Consider the following 25,878-nt stretch of genomic DNA (forward strand, 5'->3'; position numbering starts at 1 on the left):
TTCACAATTTACTAAAGATGGATGTATAGATGCTAATTAAATAACTCCTTAGTACAAAGCCAGTGAATAACAATCAGAAAATGTATTCCAATGATGCAAATACAAATATGTTTTATGGAACAACATCGAATAAGATTTTTTTTCGTCAATTAAAAACTAACTGTTTTTCTTTTGGGATCATAGAATCACAATTCAGTAAGATTTAAAAGTGATAATTTCTAATAAATTACTTATTACATGCGTTAATATGGCCGAACTTGTAATTTCATAAACTGATCACAGTAAAATATTCAAGTACTTTTCAATTTAATTTTTCTATAAAATTTTGATACCGTAAAAAGTTTGTTACATCAACTTCAAGTTTTATTTATTCATTTATTTTACCTTTAAACACGAATTTTTTTTGGGCATTTAATATGTTCCATGATCATGCTTAAATATTGGGGGGAAAACATCAGTAAAAAATCTACGTAATTTGTTACTCAGAAAGGAGAGAGATGCTAAAAGTAATCTAAAAGTTCAAATAAAATTTTTATCAAAATGTAAAATGAATCTGAAATGAACCATGCCAAAAATTTAGAGTTAAAATGAAAAAAAAAAAAAAAAATCAATAATTATTTTTCTCATCCTCAAACACACGAAATGTGTAGAATTTCTTTTTTCGCTGCTGGCTTAGAATCTTAAATTAGTTTTTAAATGAAAAACACATTAACACGTAAAATTGCTCGTATTATCAAGAAAACTTTAAAAGGGAACACTGCGACTTACCTAGTTTGGGTAAACTTAATTTTCTTTTGCATACAATTTTGTTCAAGATATGTTTTCTATAAGTATAACGTAGATAAAAACTGCGTGTTAAAACAGAAAAGAATCGGAATTCAGTTACTAATTCACCAGGAACGCACCTCACTCTGGCTGTCTTTCGTACAACATGCGTCTACGAAATCCACGAAAATCCAAAAAGAAAAGAGAAAGAAATAAAGAAAACCACGCCAATGAACCTGTGGGATACAGCGGAAGTGGCAATAAATGCTTGTTTTTACTTTGCCAATGGCAATTTGATGGACCAAGGAGAGGGGCTGAATTTCAAGGTCACAAGACCCAGCTGGTTTGAAAGTCGAAAGGGACATTTCCCCGTTTCGGACGGAGTAGGTGGCACAGCAAAAAGCAGACGAAAATTGGGAACCTGCAGTTGTTGCACGAGGTTCTCGTGTTCTGAATTGACTCAAGCGCTGAGAAAATTGCCGATTACTGGGAATATTTAAGGGGAGAGAATGCTGCGTTTTATAAAATCATTATCTTTCGGAAAAATTTTGTTCATGCGAGATGCAACAACTGAGAAAAAAGGAGAAGGGTCTTTCGGGAAGGGGGGGGGGTCCAGACCCAATGGACCCCCCCCCCTTGGCTACGTCCTTGCCCCAAACATCTTTAAAGATCGTTAATTTCTCTTCTAAAATTTTGTCTGAAATTTCTCTTTTTGAAACTTCGGCTTTGAAAAAACGGGCCTACACTTGAATGTTAGGACCAGGGTTGCCAGATTTAAGAACAGTAAATACGGGACAGGCTTCTAGGTGTAAAAAGGGGGGGGGGAGAGATTTTTGAGACGTCTCTGCAAATTCAATCTCAACAAAGCATTAAACCTCACAAAATGTCGCCTAACAAAGTATAAAAAATCGTTTTCATTGCGAATGACGACGCATGCGCAGAAATATATTTCCAACCTTAGTCAATGAGTAAAGAAGCAACCATTCGACTCCTCAGGGGTGCCCCCCCCCCAAAAGGGCAAGGGTGCACCCCCTCAATTTTGTAAAGACACCCCCGCCCCAAAAAAACGCAGCCCCCCAAAATGAGAAAAATACCCCTCACCCCCCCTAAAAGTTTCAATTGCGCAGCCAGCGCCATGATCCTCCCCCCTCCCTAGGTGGGTACCCCTGCGGCTTCTCATGGTCTGCTGCCAAAACAAAAACATACAAATCAAAACGAAAACAATTTTTGCTTTTGTTGCCACATAATTTTCTTATTGCTCATTATTTCATTTTTTGTTGAGCTATCACGATCATTCTCATTTGACGATCCTTGGCGTTGTGGTTCCTTTTTCAGCTTGGACCAGGATACTCTGCAGCAACACCGCCCACCGACTCCTTTGGTCCTGAGCAATGTCCGCTTCTCCTGATCAGCGGCATCCATGTCCTACACACATACACACTCACACACACACGCCGTTACACATATATACACAACACGCCTCAAGGCCATGTCACACGTAACGAAATTCGCTCAACCTACCCGTTCAACTTCAAGCTTTCATTCAACTTTCTCTTGGAGAAGTTGAACAGGGTTGCCAGGCTCTCAAACGAAGGATTGATCCTAAACGTGGCTTCTGTCTACCATTTTAGGCGAGTTAGCACAATGTACTCTGAGCAATGTTTTTTGGATTTAATGGGGGTTTTTTTTCTCAATTTATTTCAAAGCTGTAAATAAATTACAGTTTTGAAAGTTGCAATCTTTCAAAATTATAAAAAGGGGATTTATAAGCATCTTGATTTTACTAGCTCAATGCAGCGATAACAGCCCTTTTACCTAATAACTATGAGTAAAAGCAGGCGTGGATCTATAAATTTTGATCCCCCCTCCCCCGATAAGAATTGAATAAAAACATCATGGAAGGTTTTCTTCATTTTTTTTTTAAATTCAATATTATTATTTATTTATGTTTTACCTCGCTATTTTAATTTTCATACAAAGATTTTTTCTTTTTTTGACGTATTTTTCTTTTGAGGGAGTTTGAAATTCTTCACTCCTGATTTTTCTTTTTCTCATTTTACGTATAAGTTCATTACAAAATCAATGGATTATAAAAAAAAAAATTACATTAAAAAACGTAAAGATGTGAAAAAATGTAAAGATGCAGAAATATGAATATGTTTTATTCATCTTTCTGGATCCAATATCAAGGTTTTTTTTTTTTTTGCAAATGTAGGTAACTCTTATGTGATTATTACGTTTTTTACACTTTGATTAGTCTTGCTGCTTTTCATAATGTATTTAAAGGTGTTTTTGAATAATTTTATTTGAAACGGACATTTTCGTGGCTCATGTTAAGGTAATTTTATGTATTATTTCACATTTGCTGATTTTCCAAAATAAATTTTTTTTTAATTATCCTGATACTTTAAAGAAATGTCCCAAATGTGTTTGCAACGTTGAAGGTTTAAGTATATTCGTTTATTTAAAAAGTTTTCCAATTTCTTGGGTTGTTGCCCCCCCCCCCCCCCCACCTGCGGGCGTGCAGATCTGGACCTGAGTAAGAGTCGATATTTATAAATAACTTGTCTATTAATGTAAAAGTTGTGATTTTTAAACCATTAAACTTGTCTACCACTTTAAAATATGTGACAAAAATTTAATAACAGCAATTATAGATCAAGTAAATAGACATTTCTGAGTTATTACTTTTAAACACTTATCTGCCCAAAAACCTGACTTAAAAAATTGTATTTACTATAAAATTACTACAACAAATGATTCTCAGTTTAAAATACATTGATTTCATACACTAACGGAAACTTTTCGACTGTTTTAGATAAAAAAATATATGTTTAGTGAAAAATAACAAACTGAATGTTGATTCAACAAGCTGCGTGTCTGTAGAATGAGAAAGATGAATAAAAGAGCTACTATTAGTATAGGATAAAAAGTTTTGGAAATAGCAGTATATTGAATAGTAACAATAATAATGACTATTTATTCCTTAAAGTTTTTAAAGCTGAAAGTGCAAGGCAATGCATACATTTTTCTAGTTTAATTTGAAAACTTTAATAAAATTTGCATCTTTATTCAACATTTACATTTATTTCCACTCTAAATCTTTTCTCCTCAATGCATACAGTGTGAAAATACTAATTTCAAACCCTTTTGCACACCTTGTCCATTTCTAAGTTTGGAATGGATCAATTCAAAACTGGAGAATATCCTCTCTATTGATGCTGAGCAGGGGTATATTGTTTTGTCTAAAACTTTCCCGTCATACTTTTTCTGAGACATCCTGAATTTAGAGATAACCGCTACAAAAGCTATTAGAGTTGGTATTTAAGTTTTTGACACTTATGTCTTTGGTTGTATCAAGCAACTATTAGTTCCTCTATAAACAGAGAATATTTATATTATAGAAAAAATTAAGAACATAAAAAAAAAGTAAATAGCACCATTCAAAACATTTAGATATTAATATACTTAACTATTGAGTGCTGATCAACTTAGTTTCACTTTTACTCAAAAGAAAAGAGACATTTCATAAATCCTTTCCCAGAAAGACTTTTTGATTGATAAAATTAATTGTATCTAATTGTTACAAATAAATTAAGTTATTAAAAAGTTTAAAACAAAACTACGTTGAAAACAAGATGTAACAGTTTTAATATCTATAACTATTTTTACAGTGTAACAAATGTCATGTCAAACACAGGTTTTTTTTTGTCAAAAACTCAACCTCGTCTAAGTATTATTATTTTGCTATTGAATGTAGACCAAGTGTAGTTGTTAAAATAGAAATCTTTTTAGCAATGCACAAAAAGTGAAACAACAAAATTTTCTACTTTTATATATACATGCTACTGTTTTTATATGAAACCTCTGTACATGACCCATTCTATTTTATCTTTCCAACACATGCACATGAAATTTATTACTTTAAAAAAATCAAACAATCAAGCAACAGCGGGCTTTGATCGTAGCAAACGATCAACGCTCGCAAGAAATAAAATAAACAGAATTGATGGAACACGGAAGAATGATCTTTTATGGAGTCCGAGTTGTAAATTTGTTATTCTAAGTTGTAAATATTTTGTTAATATAGCGAGTTTTTCGTTTCGATAGTACTGTGCATTTTCTTTACTCAATTTCAATAAATCTCTAAGAAATTAAAGATGCAAGCGCCCAAAAAGAATCGGCAAACGGTAAGATTTTTACCTATAATTTCAATTTAAGATACCGATTTGTGCATTTTTGCGTTAACGCAAAACGTTTACGCCATTACGTTCAAGTCAACGCTGATGTAGCACTTTCAAATGAAATAAAAGTTACTGAAAACTGTGATCAAAAACTAATTACTAATGTCAAAATAATGCATAACTAAATAAAAAACAGTTCAATCTCTGCACCTGGAAAAAAATTATAATGAAAACACGTCTTAAAATACATGTCGAGTGCCAAACTACAGATCATGTTGCCATCTAGCAACCATGCTGCCAAAGTTTTCGCCAAGCCTCCCACCAGTCACATAATGTATCCATGAACCAATTTTTTCTTTAGCAAGTCTGGGAAAGCTCGGTCTACTCTTATTATTAGTCTATGGTTAAAACTGAACTCGCGGAAATTCCGTGAGCAGAAATCGAAGACGATACTTTAAAAAATGAAGATACACCTTGTTTACAATACGAAATTAACTTAAAATGAAGTGTTAGGGGCTGTTCTAGTTATCCCTCGAACTTTGGGTAAAGTTCACATTGTGCAGCATTTTAAGAGCTTTAACATGCTGCAAAAATCGAACGAGTGTGACCTTTTTTCAATGAGATACTCTAAAATTTATGATTTTCTTTATAATTGGAATAAAAATCATGAAATACTTTTTTTCTAAATGAAAAGTATCCTATGTTCACCCCGGCATCTTTGACAACGTGCACACAAAATTTCGTGATGATCGGTTGAGGGCGTGAAAAAGTAACAAACAAAGTCACTTTCGCATTTATAATGTTAGAAAGGATTTACATGCAATTTGAGTGTTCCTCAAACACCCAGTAGTAAACGCCAACAGCTAAACTAAAATGGCATTTTATATAAATGGATGGTGGAAAAGAACTTTAAAATTAAATTCCGGAGAATTGAGGGTTCACAAATAAGAGATTGGAAATAATTTAATCTGTTAATCAGTACAGTCGACAATTATTCGTAAATAGCGCATTATTCTAAGATTAGTCATTTAGAATTGCTGACTGAAGTAAATCAAATGACAAGTTGGTGTTCTCTTTCCCAAATACCTTCCACTTGCATGTCTTCAAAATTTCTTTCATGTTTTTTGCTAGAAGGGATTTCGCGGCGTCCATGAGTAAATGGTCACTGTGCAAATCGGCAACAGTAAATATTTCACAAATATTGTCGATTGATAACTCGTTCAATATTATCTTACGGCAATAGCGCACCAATTCTTGCAAGTCATACCTATCTGCAGCAACATACAGGCGAAGAGCTTCTTCGGAAGATAGTTGACGCACTTTGCCACAGTAAATATAACGAAGCATGTCTTTGACTGTGTCGACTTCCATATCGACAAGGTCGACAGTGTCTTGTCGACTTTCCTGCATGTCGTGATCGAACATGGCTTCGAACACCTTGGATCGACTTGTCAGCACCAGCTTATGCGACGGAAATTCATGCTTGCCTACTTTCAGAATGACATCAGTAAATCTCTGGTTGTTGCACAAAGTCTCAAAAGCTGTTGATAACGAGTGTAAATTGCTTTCTTCTGTGGGCGGCTTATGATATGAAGAAAATGTATCGATATCGTTCGATGACGTATTTGTAGCAGCGTCTTTTTTCTGAGGTAGGTCCTGGTCTGAAATATATTGAATAAAAGTAAAACAAATGTCATGTATATACACAAAGAATATTAGCAATATAATAGTTAAAACTGAAACTGAATTGCCTATATATGGATGCCTCAGTTACGAAATCGATTAACTCCACTTTAAAAAAAAAAAAAAATCCTCATTTCTACTTCAATAGTGCTCAATCAATGCTTAGAATGTGAATCTATATTAAACTTTTGGTTCAGTACATTTCTGATCGTGTGATGGCAGAGACTGTAACATGAGAGCCCATTCACTTCTATCGATAACACTATCTTCTTCATCACTTTTCTCGACTTTTTTTTTTTTTTTTATGAAGATAATCGATTTGGCAAGTAAAGCATCCACCATCCATGTAAGTTCTGGGGCTGAGTCACTTTGACAATGATAAACGCTGTAAGCTTCAGTGTTGCCAAACATTTGAATGAGACTATAGTTTGGCTATGATAAAAAGATATGTGTCTTTGACGCGCTTATTTACGTTTTTCGTTAAAAGAGGAGAACATTTTAGATTGACACAACGACAATAATAGTCAGCGTCAACAAAGAGACGTAGTGCTCTTTTTTTGCAATTGGTTTCCTCACCCCAATTTTAACAAATTAACCTGTTCACGCTTTAGCTGATCGCAAATCAACTTATCAGAGGCAGACTATACCACCGGATCACATTTAACGTGGGAAATTGGCAAGCTGCCAGTAGAAGCAAAACCACATTAACCAGTTCAACAGAAGGAAAAGGATGCTCTCAATTTATTTGACATAATATCTTTCTAAAATTTGAAAATTAGTGTAATGAACATATAGCGTAATATTTCTAAAAAGAAGATGGCATCGGTCATTTTAGGCAACCTGAAAAAATTTACTGGAGAGCAAGCACCAGCTGCTATTCCTAATGCTAGATGGATATCTAAAGGCTAAAAGGTTTTTTATCTAATGAAGAGGGAAAAAGCGATTTATTTAGGTTACTGCTCATTTGTACAACAAGAGCTGGGTAAAAGCTCCACTTGATACTGAAACTTCAGGAAACGACTTAAATTTGTGGACAAACTTAAAAAATGTGAAATAGCTGATCCGGAAGTGAAGAATCACTTGTTTAGCAAATCACCTGATTAGAAATCACCTGTGCTACCTTTCAGATGAATTAGTTGGTTGGTCGGACAGAGTTCTAGCTAAAGAAAGAGCCGAAATCATTGTGGGAATGAAGAAAATCAAAGATTTGAGAAATGCTAGAGAGCCAGTGCAGTTAGAATTCTTAAAATACGACACTAGTCTTGCAGATTTCGCAACAGAAAGAACAATCGAGCTTTTTTCTCGTACGAATATTAGCGATTCTTTTCCAACACTCTCCCTAGCGATTTTAATGATAATGCCAAAGACAGAAGAGGTAGAAACCAAGTAAAAGAAATATGAGTGGTAAATGATAAAGCTGAAAGAGGTGTTCATCCGATTTAGGAATTCAATAAAATTTTAACAAATGAGGAGGACTATAAGTTTCTTTTGCTAGTTAATGAACTAAATCGAAAGGCTTTACCTTCCCAGATAGCGGAACACTCGGTAGTTAAAAGTCTCTCAAGCTAAAAAGTCAGGAAGCTTTAAATGTAAATTAAGTTTTCAATCATTACAAACACGGAAATAAACATTTAACGTGTTTTAAACACGTTAATAAACAGCAATGATTTGGTTTTAGTTAAACATTTCTAGCATAATTAGATAAAAATACTCAAAATTTAGCAAAACTTGACAACTATTTCAGCACTGAGCACCATCTTTTGATGTGAGGAGGAGCTTGAAATTTTGGCAGTATATTAGGATGGGTCAATGTAAAAAAGTAGAGCATACAAATGAAAAAATTGGATTTAGTAAGTGTGCGGAGATGAGACCAAAGCACTATGTACTGGCAGACAGTAGTGGTGCACACTCTGTGTGTCTGTACAATCTATCAAAACATGAAATTAATGCTACATTCCATTAAACCTAATTATTCACTGGAAAATTTAATAGAACTATATGTTTACAGTATACATAATGAAAAATGCATGTTTGAAGAATGTAATCAGTGTTTAAATCAAAGTTTTCGCAGTGAGATAGAAAAGTTTGATGTTTTTCAAAATACGGATGAATTTACTTATAAACGTTGGATTTTAACAGCTAGGTCAACCTTAATCACCCAAGTTGAATCAGCTGAAGAATTCTTTGATTCTTTAGCTGGGAATATGAGCATTTTGACAAACATCATTTTATTGCTAAGTCTCAATCAAAATATTTAAAAGATTTGTTTATTTAATAAAAAACAGCGTAAACCAACTCTTGACAGTCTCTATCTGTATCATTAGTGATCACACCACACATGATACAGTGACAATATTTTCATTTCAAACTGTGGTAATACCATATATTAAAGAAAAAAATTTCGTTGGTTCAGAAACTAATATATTTTAGTGATGGCTCTTCGGTACTCTACAAAAGTCGTAAGAACTTTGCCAACATTTGCTGTCATGAATCCGATTTTGATTTAAAAGCCGAGTGGCACTTTTTTGCTACAAGCCACGGTAAAAGTTCTTGCGATGGCAATTGTTGGAACTGTCAAAAGACTGGCAGCAAGAGCAATTTTACACAGACCATATAACAATCAAATTCTAACTGCAAAAGATCTTTTTTCCTTCTGTACTGCAGCAGTTAAAAATATTAAGTTCTTTTTTGTCCCTTCAGTAAATGTTGTGAATACCGAAAGCAAGCTTCAACAGCGAAAAATAAATAAAGAGGAAGTACTACCAAAAGCTATTTCGGGTGCACGTAAAAATCATTGCTTCGTCCCCATTTCCCATTGCACATCGAAAATCCGTGTTTCAACATCAGTGAAAGAAGCAAAAGTTTTAAAAATAATAAGAAATGAACACTAAAATCGTACTTCAGTAATTTCATTTGTCCCTTTTTTTTGATTAAAATTTAATTATAATCTGCATAAGTGATTTATAATTTTATCTTATGGTTGTATATAGTATCTTTAAAGTTTGAAATCGGTGTTATATTCATTTGCATTTGCTAAATTAACCTTTTTATGTAATCTTTCGATTTCCGGAAAATTCACATAAATTGCAAAAAAAAAAAAAAAAAAAAAAATGTTGTTCTGCATTTTATTTCAAGTTTAGAAATCAAAAACAAATTTTTAGTTTCTTCAAGCAAATAGTAGATATGATGACCTACATTCTTGCAAAATTTGACAGTTGTCAAAAGTTTCCCTCATTTAAATTTGTCCCTACATTAGGGAGGAAAATCACCATATTGCAAAATGTCTCTAAGTTTAAAACAGAGTTTGAAACAAAGGATTTTAAATTCAGCTTCATAACTTATGACCCTTAGCACTATATTGGATATTTATTTCAGCAACACTAATGCATTCCTTAAAACTTGAGAATAAAAAATAAAACGCTTGATTTTGAGAAAATTGAAATATATTCAGTTTTTACAACTCAGTTACAAGTTAATTATTGCAATAAAAATAGCAAATGTGGAGATATATGAATAGCCTTAATCCAAAGATTACGCCAATATGATTTATTTATTTATTTATTTATTTTTTGCATTAACTAGGTAATAAAATACAAGGATTCAAAAATGCAATATTTAGCACTTTTGAGAATGATGTTCAATTGGCCCAAACTTCAGTAGCATGTAACTACTAAAATAAAAAATATTAAGACAAAATATTTGAGATATTTTTATATATGCATAAAATGAACCAGTATGTCAAATTTTTATAAAAAAATCTATTGCCATGCAACCACCACGTTTTTGGAATTTTTGCGCATTTCGCGTGGAATGACCCTGCTATGTCGGTGTTTTAGCTTTATGGGTTAGTTTAATGATTTTGAAAATTTCGAAAAAATATGCGATTTTTAAGTATGGAAATAACTTTGGTGACATACAATAACTGAGCAGCATTAGTCTGAATTTGTTTCACATTTCATCTCGGCTATGTAACTGTGGCTTATTTGGGTAAATTCATTTTCACTTAACGTATTCGGTTCAACTAATTTATTCATAAATTTGAGTAATTGCAAATACGCTCCAAGCTTGGGACACTGTTCCAAGGTATAAAAAATGTGTTTTAGAAATGTTGTGAAAATAAAGTGTATAATTGTATTAAGAAAAAAAGTATAGGTACAAAAATTTTTAAAAATGATGACTATTCTGATGATAAAAAAGTCACACAGTAATAGAACAGAAAAGTTGTCCTTACTTAAAAAAAAAAAGAAAAAAAATGGAAATTATTGATGAGCAAAAGATGTTTTGCCAAAATATTACTTATGTTAGTTCAACTAATGAAAATGGATCTCAAAGAATAGATGAGACTCATTTGTTTGTTGTGAATTTTAAGTATTATGAAGGAACGAAAATGAATTGTGAAAAGATGTGAAATGAGGAATATGGAAAGCTAAAAATCAACTGCATTAAGAACTATTTGGGTTCACAATTGCTTTTATGCTTCCAAATACAGAGGGAAACGTAGAAATATTACATGCAAAAGATGATATTTTTTTTATTGGGTTGTAAAATAAACTTCTTTAAAATGATAGTTTGTGCCCCAAACGATTATCTATTGCTGCATACATGAAAGAAAGATCAAAATGTTAAGTGTCTCAAGTTAAAGAGAGGGGTCCCTAACTTCGGACAATGACCATTTTTTGTTTTGTTTTTAAAGGGACTCATCTACTCATCTCTACCTTGTCCTGAGCTGAAGTACTAGGGCACATCCTAAAAATAGAATACTACGTTCAAATGGAAAACATGTGATTAATGTGCTACTAAAGGTAAAAGTTCAAAACTGTCCTAAGTATGGGCACTTGACTGTACCCAATGTTTTTATTGCGTCTTAATCCATTCGAAAATACATTCAAAACCCAGGAAGCATCTGAGCGTCGAAACTCTTGACATATTATAACATGTTTTTCTCTGTGGGAATATGTTGTTGTGCTGTGAATGGTTGCCTACCCTATAAAATAATCCTTATAGCATGGTGCAGAGGCGGCGATTGGAACTAAAAGAAGGGGGGGGGGGGAATTCAAAAAAAAAAAAAAAAAAAAACAACGACTAAAAACCATAGGATTTTTAGCGTCTGCAAGAAAATGGGAAAAAAAAAAAGTACAAAATTTTGATAAGGCTGGTTTTGAAAGCATATCGTCGCCTCAGAGCAACACTAAAACATCCAATCACAGAAATAACACTAAGATATCAATCCTACTACTTGTCTGAGGGAACGATATAAGTGGTAATTGATGCAAATCAAACAATTTAACTCACGTTTTTCTTAAGATTTTGATGAATTTTGTAAACAATAACTTTCCCCAAAGAAACACTTGGACATGAATTAGACTTACGTTATTTACCCTTAAGTGTCACAAATACTTGGTAATAATTTCATTAAGCAAGAATGGCTCGTTTGAGTAAAACAATTGATTTACTAATATTTAAACAATGAATACACAAATTAAAAGTTACTGCTTGTGCTAAATAATATTTCGTAAACAGGTATACAAAGTAAAATAAGTAATTATAATCTGAAAATTTTGACACTTTTGCTTTTTTTTTTTTTTTTATAATTTTTAGTTTTGGTTTCTAAATTGGAAAAAAAAAATAAATAAATGAACCATAAAAAGGGGGCGGAGGCGGCTTCCCCCTAATCGCCGCCACTGTATGTGTGTACTGTGGAAGTCGTACTTCGCACCAAATTACGGTACCGTTGGAAAAATGAAGCAGCGGCCTTGTACCCCAAAATTGTCAGCCTAGCTGACACAAGACAACTACAACTAACTTGTTGTCAGGATGAATAATAATTATAACAATGAAATAAAATTTTCGAAATTCAAATGTTGGAGTTAAGAGGGGGGAAAAAAACCCTTTACCTATATGATGTTTCGCTGTTTCAACAGATGAAAGCCCGAAGTTGTTTTTTCCGGATACTAACACTTTGCAATTGATTGTAAGTACGTCTCCGGATAAATATCCTTCCTCTTTTCGTAGCACTTCATTTCTTTTAACGAAAATCTGGAAAACCCCAACCAGAGTCGTTTCCTACAAACGAAAATTTTGTTTTCCGGCTTAAGCTTCCTTCATCATAACATGGTAGACTGAATTTAACATTAACCACGTGCTTTTGCGTGGTAGAATGAGTTTTCTCTAAATAAATTCCTAGTTGACCAATGCTTTTCAGCCATTTTTCTCCATTCGGATATACACTTAAAACCCAAAAAGCATCTGAGCAAATGAACTGTTCACTTTCTAATTTTTCGTCTGCCTTCCGTGCTCTTGACGAAAACTTCGATATTTTCCAAGTTACGGAAGCACATTCCAATTTTCTTCCTTCAACAACTTTTGTCCAGTGTTTCACATCAAATGAGTCTCCTTCAACGGTATTCATGCTGCAATCAAAACAAAACCCGTTTCACTGGAACTAAAAGAGCTGTATTGGGAATTCATACGTCACAATGTTTATTTTTATTAAGTTGGCTCCCTTTTGGCGAGCTAGCTTGCTGATAAGGCGTAAGTAGGCGATAAAAGTGAAGGTTGTCAAGGGACAAAGGTTTTTTTCCCCTCATATTTAAAAGAGATAGGAAAGAAGATTGGGAAAAAATGAATTAGTATCGCAGTCATTTCCTTCAATTCAGCAGCCCCCCCCCCCAGGATAAGGGATGCCCCCTTCTAAATATCGCACAGACCCCCACTCCCAAATCAAGAGCCCCCGCAAGAAAAGTAAAAAATACCCCACAAAACAGCCCCCCTAAAAAATTCAATGGTGCGGTTTGCGCCATTATCACCCCTCCCCCCTCCCTAGGTGGGCACCCCAGCTTTCAGAAGTGACGTAGCGTGAGGGAAGCAAAAACGCTGAATGTCACTATTTTAAAATCTATTTAAAAATACGTTCATTGATAATCTTCTTCACAAGGAGAATTCAGAATCGAAACCAGATCAATCCGTTTCTTAAACTTTTACAGGAGAGGGAAAAAGCAGTTCGAGTTCATGCTCTGCACGCTCAAACTTTTCCATAAGGTTTCCTTTTTCGTTTGAAAAACATACGAAGTCCGACTTTATTTTACATTTTTTTAAAAATAGCAGCACAGTCTAATTATTTACAGATAAAAATAATATAGAATGAGCTGAGTTTGAAGTAGTTTGGCCACATTTTATTTTTACATATTAATTTCGACTCCAAAAGAACTCCATGGGGCTTCCCACTTATATGCAGTAGCGTAGTTACAGTTTCTACTGCCCATAGCAATTCCTCAGTTTGTCGTCCTTTCGTTGAGACATAACTAATACATTAAACCATTAAAACTATACAGTGGAACCTCGCTATTCCTACACAATTTGTTCCAGAAGGTTATTCGAATAGCATTTGTACAAATGGTGAAACATTTTTTCACATAAGGTATAAAGTAAATTGGATTAATGCGAGGCTGGAAGATTCGCCTCCATAGGAGGCCATGGGAGGTCACTGGGACCTCCCAACTTTCCTTATTTGGCAAATTTTGCTGTCAATATGGCAAATTGAAAGCAAATATCGCAAAATTTAGATTTTTTTAAAAAATTTTTACCAGTCGGTAAAACTGGAGTGCATTCGGCAAATTAAGAATTTTCTCCCTTCCAAAAATTTTAGTTCGGGGCACTCCTGGTTCAAGGTCACAACACAACTGATTTCTTATTTAAACCTTGATTGCCTAGATTGATAATTTAAACTTTCGGTGCCTAGGTCACAATTGATTGCTCATTTAAATCTCTGAAAAGTAATAAATATTCAGTATTGCAGATGAAATTCATAAATAAAAATGTAATTGCACTCTGGTTGCACCGAGATGAGCTGATGGCATGACTGGAATGTGGGGGGGGGGGAAGAGGGATGTTTATGCTACTGTTTGAAAGGGGAGTTCCCATCCGTAAAAACATCAGATGAAAATCTTTCAGGTGTTTTATTTCTTTTATGTGTTTTTTTGCACTGCTAGAACAGCGGTTCTCAACCTTTTTTCACTCACAAACAGGGTTGCCAGATTTAAGAACAATAAATACGAGACAGGCTTCTAGGAGTGGGGGGGGAGGATATTTTTGAAGTTGAGGGCAGTTACTATATATGGTGTATTTTCAAGGGGTGCTTTCCGACGTAGAACGTCTGTTCGTGATAAATCTGAAAAGTTCAATCGTAGCAAAGCATTTAACCTTACAAAATGTCGCCGATTAAAAGTATAAAAATCATTTTCATTGCAATTGACGACGCATGCGCAGAGATATATTTCCAACATTAGTCAATGAGCAAAGAGGAAGCAATCATTCGGCTCCTCATGGTCTGCCGCCAAACAAAAACTAAATTAAAACAAAAATATTTTTTTCGTTTGCTGCCACATGATTCTTATTACTCTTTATTGCACATTTTTTGTTTAATTTTTCCCCTTAAAATAATGTTTCGTTTTGTAAAATATTTTTATTAGCTAGAATACGGGACAGGGGATTTTTCAAAATACGGGACTGTCCCTCGAAATCCGGACGTCTGGCAACCCTGCTCGCGAACCCCTTTTAAAATCCGGAAGAAGTTGGCGAACTCCTTGTGCCATAAGTAATAAGTAACAAGCAAAATAAATCTCACTCGCAATAACATTTGGGAGTAGTTTAAGTTTTTTAGTTTAATTTTGCTCTATAGTTCATTGCAAGAACAAAAACATAACTGCAAAGTATAAACATTGCTACAAACTAAATTAATAGCTAGAAAATGAATGCAAAACTAATTCAACTAAAAACAAACCCAGTGATTATTTTTCATTGAGCTTCAATTTTGAAAAACTTAATGGGATTTGTGTTGATCAAAGAAGCTCAAAGTTTGGCTCAAATATCTGACAGTTTGAGACTTGCATTAAATTCATCATTTAATTTGCTTTGATGTTCTCTGTATATGTTGGTAACACTAAATCAGAAGTTAATTTAAGAATGATCCTTTACATACCTTTAGAAAATAACATACCTTAAACATACCTTTTAGAAAATTGCCTCCGAATAACTACAGAATAACTTCGGAACTCTTAGAAAACCTATCCAATGTTTTCTACCTTTGACCAATAGCTTTGTCGTTGAACAAGTTAATGTTCCGTTGACCACAGTTATGCTATTTTTTCATCACTCTCTGTCAGAGGCGGCGAAAAGGGGCTTATAAGTGGGGGGGGGGGCAAATTTGTTTTTGAAAGGTGAAGACTATTTTAGGCTATCTTGAGTAAACGGGGGGGGGGGGTTGATGTTCTCTTGCGTAAATTTTTTGGAATTGTAGTTTTAAAAACTTCCGTTTTGGTAGAGTTTTGTCAACATTTGGAGAATGTAGAGGAGCTTCCAAGGATGTCCCCGTAATGTTTTTTTTAATGAAGTCTAATTAATAATAAATAATAAAAACGAAGAAGTTTGGACTGTCTTTGTTCATGTAAGAATAAGGAAGGCTCTTCAGGGAAAAAAACTTAAACTAATGTCCTAAAGAAGCAAATTAAAGCCATCTTTAGTAAACTTAGAGCAAGGGGTTTTTGGGGTTCTCTCCTAGAAAATTTGAAAAGTTTAAAGCATTTCTTAAACGTCTTTTAAAATTTTATTCCAGAAGGAGGAACGAAAGGGTTGGGTAGTTCTCCCAGTATTTTTTTTTTTTTTTTTTTTTGAACTGATGAAATCCTAAGAACTCAGTCTTGAACTCCCTTTGGGTACTTCAGAAAAATATCTCCGGATTTTGTTACTTTTTTTTCTTTCTAAATTGGAGTTTTAAAAACGCAGTTTTACGCTATCTAGGGACGTTCTCTTCCTGAATTTTCCCCCTCAAACTGCAGTTTTTAAAGCGCAAATTTAGGTCATTTTTGAATTTAAAGAAAGGAAGGAGTGCGCTCGGGGATTTTCCCCTGGAAAATTTTAAAAATTGAAGTCTCAAAACTGAAATTTTAAACAATATTAGTTGGCGATAATATCCGGGTAACCTCACCCAGAATGTTTTGAAATTGAAATCTTAATGATGAGGCAACCATTAATGATGAAAAAAGTGCGGGGGCAGTCCCCCACCCTCGCTTCGCCGCCACTGCGCTCTGTGTTTTCTCCCAGTCAGTGGTAAACAGAGTTGCCAGATTTCAGAACAGTAAATACGGGACAGGCTTCTAAGAGTGAAAGCGAGGGAGCGGGGGGGGGGGGATACTTTTTAAGGTTGAGGGCAATTACTGGATATGATGTATTTTTAGGGGGTGCTTTCCGACGTAGAATGTTTCTTTAGGAAAAATTTGAGAAATTCAATCATATCAAACAGGGGCGTAGCTAAGGGGGGGGGTTTGGGGACAAACCCCCCCCCGAAAAGTTAGTCTCAAAAAAAAGGGAAAAAGAAGAGAGAAGAGAAAGAAAAAAAAGAAGAAAAGGGAAAAATTCCAAGCGATTATACATATATATATATATATATATTATATATGTATATATATATATATATATATTTTATATGTATATATATATATTATATATGTATGTATACATATATATATATATATATATATATATATATATATATATATATATATATATATATATATATAAGAAGTAACCCCCCCCCCCCCCGAAAGTCGGGTCTAGCTACGCCACTGAATCAAAGCATTAAACTTTACAAAATGTCGCCGATCAAAGTATAAAAATCGTTTTCATTGCGATTGCCAACGCACGCAGTGGTATATTTCCAACATTAGTCAGTGAGCAAAGAGGAAGTAATATTTGGTCTGCCGCCCATGCCAAAACAAAAAACAAAGTGAAAGGAAAAATTTTTTTTTGCGTTTGCTGCCACATGATTTTCTTTTTGCTCTTTTTTCACATTTTTTGCTTTACTAATTTTTTTCCCCTTAAAATAAAGCCTCGTTTTGTAAAATATTGTAATAGGCTAGAATACGGGATTTAGCCGTCCCGTATGGAAGTTAAACGGGACGCGGGACAATTTTTCAAAATACGGGACTGTCCCTTGAAATCCGGGACGTCTGGCAACCCTGGTGGTAACACTGTTCTTTAATTTCTGTGTCGTGGTAATGTTTTTTTTACTACATTCCTCTTCACCTGAAGAAGGTTCTTCAAATACTTTTTCTTGCTACTCCCCGGTGCAGTTCTTGGAGATCTTCCGTCGTCAGCTCTTGTCTGTGGTCTTCGATCAACTTCTTTAAGTGACGTCAAAATGCTCAGAATCTCCGATTAGCGAAGAAGCGTTTAAATGAGTTCAATTTTGTGCTTGAACAAGTTGGATGAGTAGAGAGCCGGGCGAATGGCGGGGTTCGACTGGATATCTGCAAGCGACAAGGGAGAGCGGTTTTCCTGCAGGTTGGCTATTTTCCAGGGTTGACTTTCTGCCGGCAGAAACTAGTTTTTGCCGTGCCAGTGGCAGAAACTGGTTATAACCGGTAAAAACCGGCAGAAACAGACAAAAACTTAAAAGTGTCTTTAATAACTCAAGTAATTAGCAAATGATATTTGTTTAAGTCAACTAAAAAATTAAACATCATATCATCATTTTAAAAAATAAAATCCAATGCTAGTGCCCTTTATTTAGTTCAGAAAGTGAACTTTTCAATTACAGAGGCTCATAGTATTTGGATTAATTTAACAAAGGATAAAAAATCATACGGGAGAGCTTAGGAAAGAGGAGGGACATACAGAATTAAACGGGCATTACTGATTGTAATTTGCTCATTTATATGCTTCCTCTAAATTGTTTGTGATTGAAATTATAATGTCATGTGTTTCAAGAAGAAAGTGCCAGAATTTTATTTGCCTAGAATTTTGTACCTAATGTCACAGCTTTGCAAAACAAATTGGCCCCATTACTCAAAACTTATTTTTCTAGTCAAATTTTTACCACAACCCCAGTTACTACATGGTGGACCAGTAATACAATAGATGAAAGTTTCGCAAACATTGTTTGCTTCTTGATGCATTGTCTGCTAGCTCTTCTGTTTCAAGAATATTCTTAAGTTTCTCATTTGTGCATATTAAATTGAGAACCTGTTTAGATTTTAGAAACCACCTTTTCGAAGACGCAATTGCAGGGTCCCAACAATGTAACATTTGATTTTGAATTGTGATAATTTTCCAATAAAATTACAGTGCTTCGTTTAACAATTAATTATTTTTTCCATGCATTTTCTGTTGTATTTAAAGGATTAATTTTTCATTTTGTGAGTTTTTGCCAGTTTCTGCCACAAATGTGGCAGAAAGTGGTTTTTGCCACGCCGGTTTTAACCGTTTCTACCAGTGGTTTTAACCAGGGCTGTGGAGTCGGACTAATTTTGGGGTAAAGGAGTCGGAGTCGGAGTCGTTAGAAAACATGTCGACTCCGACTCCGACTCCGGGCTTCTTTTTGTCTTTCATTTTTACTGACTCTCATTGCATTTTTTAAAAACTGACTACTAGCAATTGGTTCGATTACATGTATAAAAAGTTACTAATGAAAAAAAATAACTGCTACAATGGCAATCAGCTAGCTTGAGTGCTTATCGAACTTTCTGCAGCCGTCCCTTAGTTTGCTTGCTTTTTAACTTAACTAATATATAGCAACTGTCAGCAAACAGTTTTATCGCCTAACATTTTCAAGTAATCAATTTCAAATAAAAATAAAAATATAGTGTTTTGTTCGATCTCAGTTATAAAATAGTAAAAGGGACGTAACAATTTAGTAAGTCGGGGCCCGTACCTCAGGTGGAAACTTTTGAGAGTGATCGACAAATTCAAATAAGTTCTTGCGCGAAAACACGAATACAAAAGATCCGATGAAATAATCTAATGTTTTTTTTCTTTATTAAGACTATTTCTATAAGTTTGGTTCTCACTAAAAAATTTGGAGCAAAATAAGTATAAATGATTTCTTGATTACAATACTAAATAATTGCAGTTAATCTTAAAATCTTCACATTAAGGTTAATTCTAAAGCAGCCAATAAAATTGAAATTAAAAATTTAGCGAAGAAGAAATATAGGTATAGTAAAAACTATTCGTATAAATCTGTATACCGCCGCATTTTGTGTAAAATTTGCTCCTGACGCATATGTGCCCTATTTTCGTTGAAATTTTATTGATGAAATATAATTTAAAATATAATCGGGAGAATTTTCAGAATTAAAGTATTTATACCTTTTATAAACTCTGAAATTAACTTTAGGTGTCACCTACCACATGGGTGTCACCCGGGGCAAACCACACCCTCTCAAGAACTTGGACTTAGAAAAAAAAAGCTTTTTTCCTCTCAAATTACAGTTTTCAAAAATTGAAAACACACGATTTGATCAATATCTATTTGTTAAATATTAAAGGGGGCAAGGTAATCCTTTTCAATTTTTTTAAAGGAATTTTTAAGTCATTTCATTTTTAAACTCGTAACTGTTGGAAAATTTGATTTTTAAATTGAATTTCTAACGTTGTATGCATCTTGGGTTTACAAAAAAAATGCGAAATTTTCATAAAAAGGAATTAATATTTTAATCTCTGTTTAAAGGTTTCCCCCCTTCTCCTGAAAGGAGAGAGGGAATTGAAAAATACAATTAAAAAAATCCGGAGTCGGAGTCGGAGTTGGAGTCGGAGTTGGGCGTTTCAAAATCCAGGAGTCGGAGTCGGGGGTCGGAGTCGGCCATTTTCCTTCCGACTCCGCAGCCCTGGATTTAACCACCTCGGCAGAAACTTGCCAACCCTGCTATTTTCGGATAATTTCAAGAAGCGGTTTGGTTATTTTCCTAATTTTTCACCTTGCAGCCCTGGTTTGAAACCGCGCATGGCTGTCGATATCCTAATCACATGGTTTTGGTCAAAATAAATAAATAAATAAATTAAACTTCTGATATTTTTAATTACACAATAATAACTATTACTTCGGGATGAGAATAGTGTAAACTATTCCATTTATTGAAACAGGGGTGAAGTAAGTCGATTTGCGCTGCGGATAAGGATTTTTGGTGCTGTGCCAGGCGTACGAATTTCTCCTCTTTCAACCCAAACATAGATGAGCTCGTTCAAGGTCAAACGTCTTTTTAACAACCGGACTACATTCCCATTGTATCGTTTCTTCAAAGCAGCCCAAAAGAGATGGGAATTGCGAAGCAAACCCTTTCCTTAAAAACTTTTTCTTTGGACGGGGGGGGGGGGGATATATTTCTGCTTTCTTCGTGAACAAAAAAATAAAAGTTAAAACATTAAGTATGTAGCCCCTGGCACAATCATTTGAATTTCGACGTATTGAATTCAAATTATGTCTTTCGCAATCACCAACTGCGATAAGCCCCTACTCACTGGGTTTCTTATTTCTACAAATGGAATGGAATGGAAGTGGAGAAGAAATGCGCACTCGTCATTTTATGACTGGGGAATTTCCAGATTAGGTAATTCGAGGCACATCCGTAAAAAATAAATGGCAATATACTTGTAGTTATCATATACGAGTAGTTATTTTAGCCAATTTTCCACTCGTACACTTATCCCCAAGATTATATTTACAGCGTATACCGTTATAGTTTTTTAATCTTTTATCAATCCTAAATGATGGAAATTAGTAATCTGAAAACTTTGTATTTAGATGAAGGTTTGCTATTTGAGTTCATCTATATATTTTTTTTTCATGAAATAACGTTATTTTACACACAAAAAAGAAAAAGAAGGAAAAGAAAAAACGCTTTCAAACTCAAAATTTCCTTGAGTTGAGTCTTGAATGAACGCAGACGATTTGAAACCATGACGACGAAAATTAGTCTCTCTAAATAAATATTAAATACAACGAGCAAGGCTTATTCTCGTCGTCATGGTAATCTGAAAAACCAAAGAAACATCAAAAATAATCAAGTGTGGATAAATAGCAATTCGTTGACGCTCAAAAAATAAATAAATAAATAAATAAATAAATAAATAAATAAGTAAATAAATAAATAAAGCTTAAGGATTAAAAGAACTGCCAGTCCCGCTAAATCGGCTAACGGATAAAATATCACCCGCTTTGAAAAAAATATCCGTTTAATCGAATAATTTCTCCGGATAATCCAATAAGATTGGTATGCTTATGTAAATATTTTGCTTAACAAATTTTAAACAAATTAAAAAATAAGTAAACAGCATTAAAAGACAATATATATATATATATATATTGGGCAGGTTTTTTTTCTTTTTTTTTTTGTTGAAAATGATGGAAGGCAAAGTGGAAGCCAAAACAAGTATTTTATAATTTAAATTCGAAGTAACTTACTTCTTTTAAATATACGCATGTACTTTTATAACATAACTATTTAACCATTATACATATTATTTTGTTGTTTATTGATCTCAGCATTCATTACTTTTATTACTTTTTTAGAATAGGTATTGGTTTGTTATTAAGCTATTAGGGAAATATTATCAGTTTTGTAATGTGAAAGAAATTACTTGCGTGATCAAAACCCAGATTAATCAAATGCAGTGAGCGTCGGGTAATTGAATCAGTGGTTAATTGAAACACCCGTTTTAATGAATGAAATCCTCAAAAACAGTGCACAAGCTTTAACACAAGAAAACTGCCGGATATTTGAATCAAATATCCCGCTTAAATGAATCAAGCGTATATGACTAACTGTTTCCTACAAACACGTGGTGCATCAACTCAGTCGTCTCCTTTTTTTCTTCTTATTTGCCTTAAATGGGTTAGTTTCCAAAATTTTAAAAGTATTTTTTCGGAAAGAGCATGCTTAAAAACATAGGATCTGACCATTTTTTAAATAATTTGTTTAAGTTTACTATTTTTAAAAAATTACTGAAATCTGTGCGCTTTTATTGTTTACGCTTCTGTCGTGCGACATCACAAATGATGAAATGCCATTCAGTGTTGCCAATCACAAATGCCAAACATGTTGCCAAGCAAAATGTTTAATTCGCATCTTTACTCACGTGTATTGGCAACGATATGGTTGATAGCAAGCGTAGAGCGCAATATTTAATTCGCTTCTTGATTATCATAACGTTCAAACGCGGTAGAAAGATGCGCCAATTTGCATCATTTGTGACGTCATAAAAACCACACCTTGTTTTCAAAATCGGATATTTAAAAAAAGTAATTAAAAAATAACTGTTGGGAAAATGATAGTATTTTCTGGGTCCATGTTATTTTTTTTTAACTCATTCTATCAATTTCAGTGACTAAAAGTAGTACTTTTGACTGAAGGAAACCACTCTATTAGGAAAATGAGATTTTTCTTTTCCTTTTTCTTGCAAATAGTGAAAAGAGGGGGGAGAAAGGGTGTTGCACACTTTTAGGGAGAGTTTTCTCGGAAAAAGTCAAGCAAAACCACTGAGACGGAAAGAAACATGGTGTCGACGGGATTCGGTAGTTTTACGACATCGAAAAAGAAGTGTCTTAATTAATTACTACCTACAGTTCAGTCCACTTAATGGAATAGCCAATTTCCAATGAAAAATTATTCTAATAAGAGGGATATTCCAATATTCGAGATCAAAATAACAACGGTTTGGTACTTGGAAAATGTGTTACATTAAGCAAGATATTCTTTTAACCGACATTCTAATAAGCGGGCTTGACTGTATTTTTAGCAATCAACAGCAGATATATTTTCAGAAGCAGATAAGTTAAAATGTGTAACCGTTTCCTACTGCTTTACGATAAAATACTTTTAATAATCAAAGATTGAAAATTTTGAGTTAACGGCTTACTTTTAATGACACCATATCTTGTTGACTAGCAACGAAACACAGTTCTCTGAAAATGAATGTAGAATTCTCTTCATTTAAAAACATAATTACTCATTTTTATAAGCACGAAACTGCAGTCCTCGGCTGGAAATGACTGAGCTGGCGGTGTATTTCTTGTATTTCTGCTTTAGCCCTGGGGGCTAATGGGCGGTAATTTACTGGATATACCTTGCCTCGCGTTCAATCTTCGAGTTGAACCGAACCAATGCTTCGGTCACTCATCTGGTCTGCTAATTCTATATTAGCTACCAGTTTGTTTGGCACTCTTGGCTTCCTTAAGAGGTTTTCCATCTCCAGCTCAGTCACTTTCCTATGCCGGGCTGATGAGTGCTAATAAGCACGAAACTGCAGTCCTCGGCTGGAAATGACTGAGCTGGCGGTGTATTTCTTGTACTCATTTTTGCTTTATTGAATCAGCCGGTTCATTTGAATCAAAACTTTCTTTTCCGAATAATCAGATCATTACATTGATGTCTTACACTTTTCAAGTCTAACATTATTCAATCCTAAATAAGTCAGTTAGAATGCTAAACGCATGGTTATTAAAGGTGAATAAAAACCTTTGTTCTCGTGTGAAAAGTAAAATAATAAATAACAGCGCTTCAGTTGCACAAAATTGCAGATTGCTGCATATATGCGTTTCGGGGTTTTTTTTCAATGCAAAATAAGTGAGCTTATTCATGAAAAGACATCCGACAAAAGTACATAAGCATTTGCTTTTGTCGTCCATAAGCTCACTTATTTTGCACTGAAAAAGACGCTCCTTGCACCCCCCGAAACACGCGTGTATGCAGTAATCTGCAATTTTTTGCAATTAAATGTCGTTTATTATTTTATATGATTACTAGTGGTACCCGCACGGCTTCGCCCGTAATAGCAAATTGAAAGGTCTTTTGGTTCGCCTGTATATTTACAAATGATGTGTAGTGAATTTTCTCGCCAATTGGCTTGTGCCCACGTTACGGTTCCACGTTATGATAATTTCGTATCTCGCCAATTGGCTTGTGCCCATGTTACGGTTCCACGTTATGATAATTTCGTAATTTATTCGTCCATCTTATGATATTTTTTTTTCTTAAAATTGGAATGGAAAAAGAACAAAATCGAATTTTCGAAAAATCGCTTCGAGGTGCACACCCCCATGCTACATACTAACTTTGTGCCAAATTTCATGAAAATCGGCCGAACGGTCTAGGCGCTATGCGCGTCACAGACATCCTAGAGACATCCTACAGATATCCTACAGACATCCAGACATCCTCCGGACAGAGAGACTTTCAGCTTTATTATTAGTAAAGATTAGTTCTATAAATTTGATTTTGTAAGAAAGGTTTCGAGACTGATTTGCTACGTACATCTCTATTTGCTATAATTATTCCTATTTTGTATCGCGAATCCTCGCGAAATATTTGAACTCTATATATTTATCAACTTTGGGTTTTGTCAATATAAAATTCGAGAAATTTTCAGCCCGCGAAATCACCGATAACTTCTTTTTCTCGAAAATTCCGGCTGACTAAAAGAAGTGCTTTCACAGTAACTCGTATTCTATTCTGTCTCATTCTTATTTTGATAAATTTATCTCAATTAGTTACCGTTTTGAGATTGAGGATCCTGTAAATAACATTTATTATTTTACAGGGATGTAAACTGGTTACTATAATATACAAGTATAACAGCCAGCATTTTTCAGCTTGGGCATTATTTTCTGAATTTGACTAGCAAAGTCGGTATTTTTTCTGCAAAATTACCAGATAAGAATAACTTTATAAACCACCTATACCTGGGGTTCTCAAACTGGATGCCCATGTTATCAATGTATATGTTAGGTTAGTTAAGAGGTTTTCTTTTTATGGCCCATGTTCCTAAAAAGGCAAAAATCCCTTGCCTTTGCAAAGAGTACTAAAAACAAAGTTAACCTAAATTTTCACTAAGGTTTTTTTTTCTTTAGGTTTTATGAGGTGTCTGATGAATATGCAAATGCTGGAGCTATTCAATCATAAAGAAGTGAGGTGGTGAATTCCAGGAAAAAGGAGACGTGACACTTGAGTTTTAAAAATTAATATTCTGTCACTTGTCATATACTTCTCTTCAGAAATAAATGAATTTCTTGAATCTTAACCTGTTTTATCCCAGTAGTTTGATAACTTTCGGAAAATCAAGTGCAAAACCAAGTTTTCTCTTAGTGTTTTTACAGAGCAAAAAATCTCTTTTTTGTTACATATTGTTATTTCAATACACTTGTTATCAGCATATAGTATTGAGGTTAACTTTTATCTTTTGAATGTCTAGTTAAACTTTTTGGTAAGTAATTTAAAATTTCTTTTTTTTCAACCGTGAAATAGGTCCATTTCTAAGGTGCCAGTTTCATGTCCTTCCGTTACCAAAATACTACAAGAACCTATTGGGTATAGAAACTTATGTTTTTTTATGCAAAGCAGAATTATGCTCCTTGTCAAGGAGGCATAGTTATAATTTTAATATTAAAAGAGTAATATCCGTTACTCGATCACACACA

At 34.1% G+C, this 25,878-nt stretch overlaps 1 protein-coding gene across 1 annotated transcript; it reads right to left on the reverse strand.

The window, feature by feature from the left end:
- Positions 1-5,969: 5,969 nt before the first annotated feature.
- Positions 5,970-23,405, reverse strand: LOC129230242 (uncharacterized). Its single transcript, XM_054864643.1, has 3 exons — positions 23,322-23,405; positions 12,527-12,668; positions 5,970-6,610 (listed from the first exon to the last, which is right to left on the reverse strand). Exons 1-3 carry the CDS (start codon positions 23,403-23,405, stop codon positions 5,970-5,972), a joined length of 867 nt encoding a protein of 288 aa, XP_054720618.1.
- Positions 23,406-25,878: the final 2,473 nt, after the last annotated feature.

The sequence above is a fragment of the Uloborus diversus genome, chromosome 9, assembly GCF_026930045.1.
Source record: "Uloborus diversus isolate 005 chromosome 9, Udiv.v.3.1, whole genome shotgun sequence".
Taxonomy (NCBI): Eukaryota; Metazoa; Arthropoda; class Arachnida; order Araneae; family Uloboridae; genus Uloborus; species Uloborus diversus.

Bases quoted from the DNA above. Each gene is read 5' to 3' on its own strand.
- LOC129230242 (XM_054864643.1), bottom strand. From the start codon at position 23,405: ATGTTTTTAAATGAAGAGAATTCTACATTCATTTTCAGAGAACTGTGT. The intron at 12,669-23,321 runs GTAAGCCGTTAA...GGGGTTTTCCAG, and splicing joins AAGATATGGTGTCATTAAAA to ATTTTCGTTAAAAGAAATGA. The intron at 6,611-12,526 runs GTAAAGGGTTTT...AATATATTTCAG, and splicing joins AACAGCGAAACATCATATAG to ACCAGGACCTACCTCAGAAA.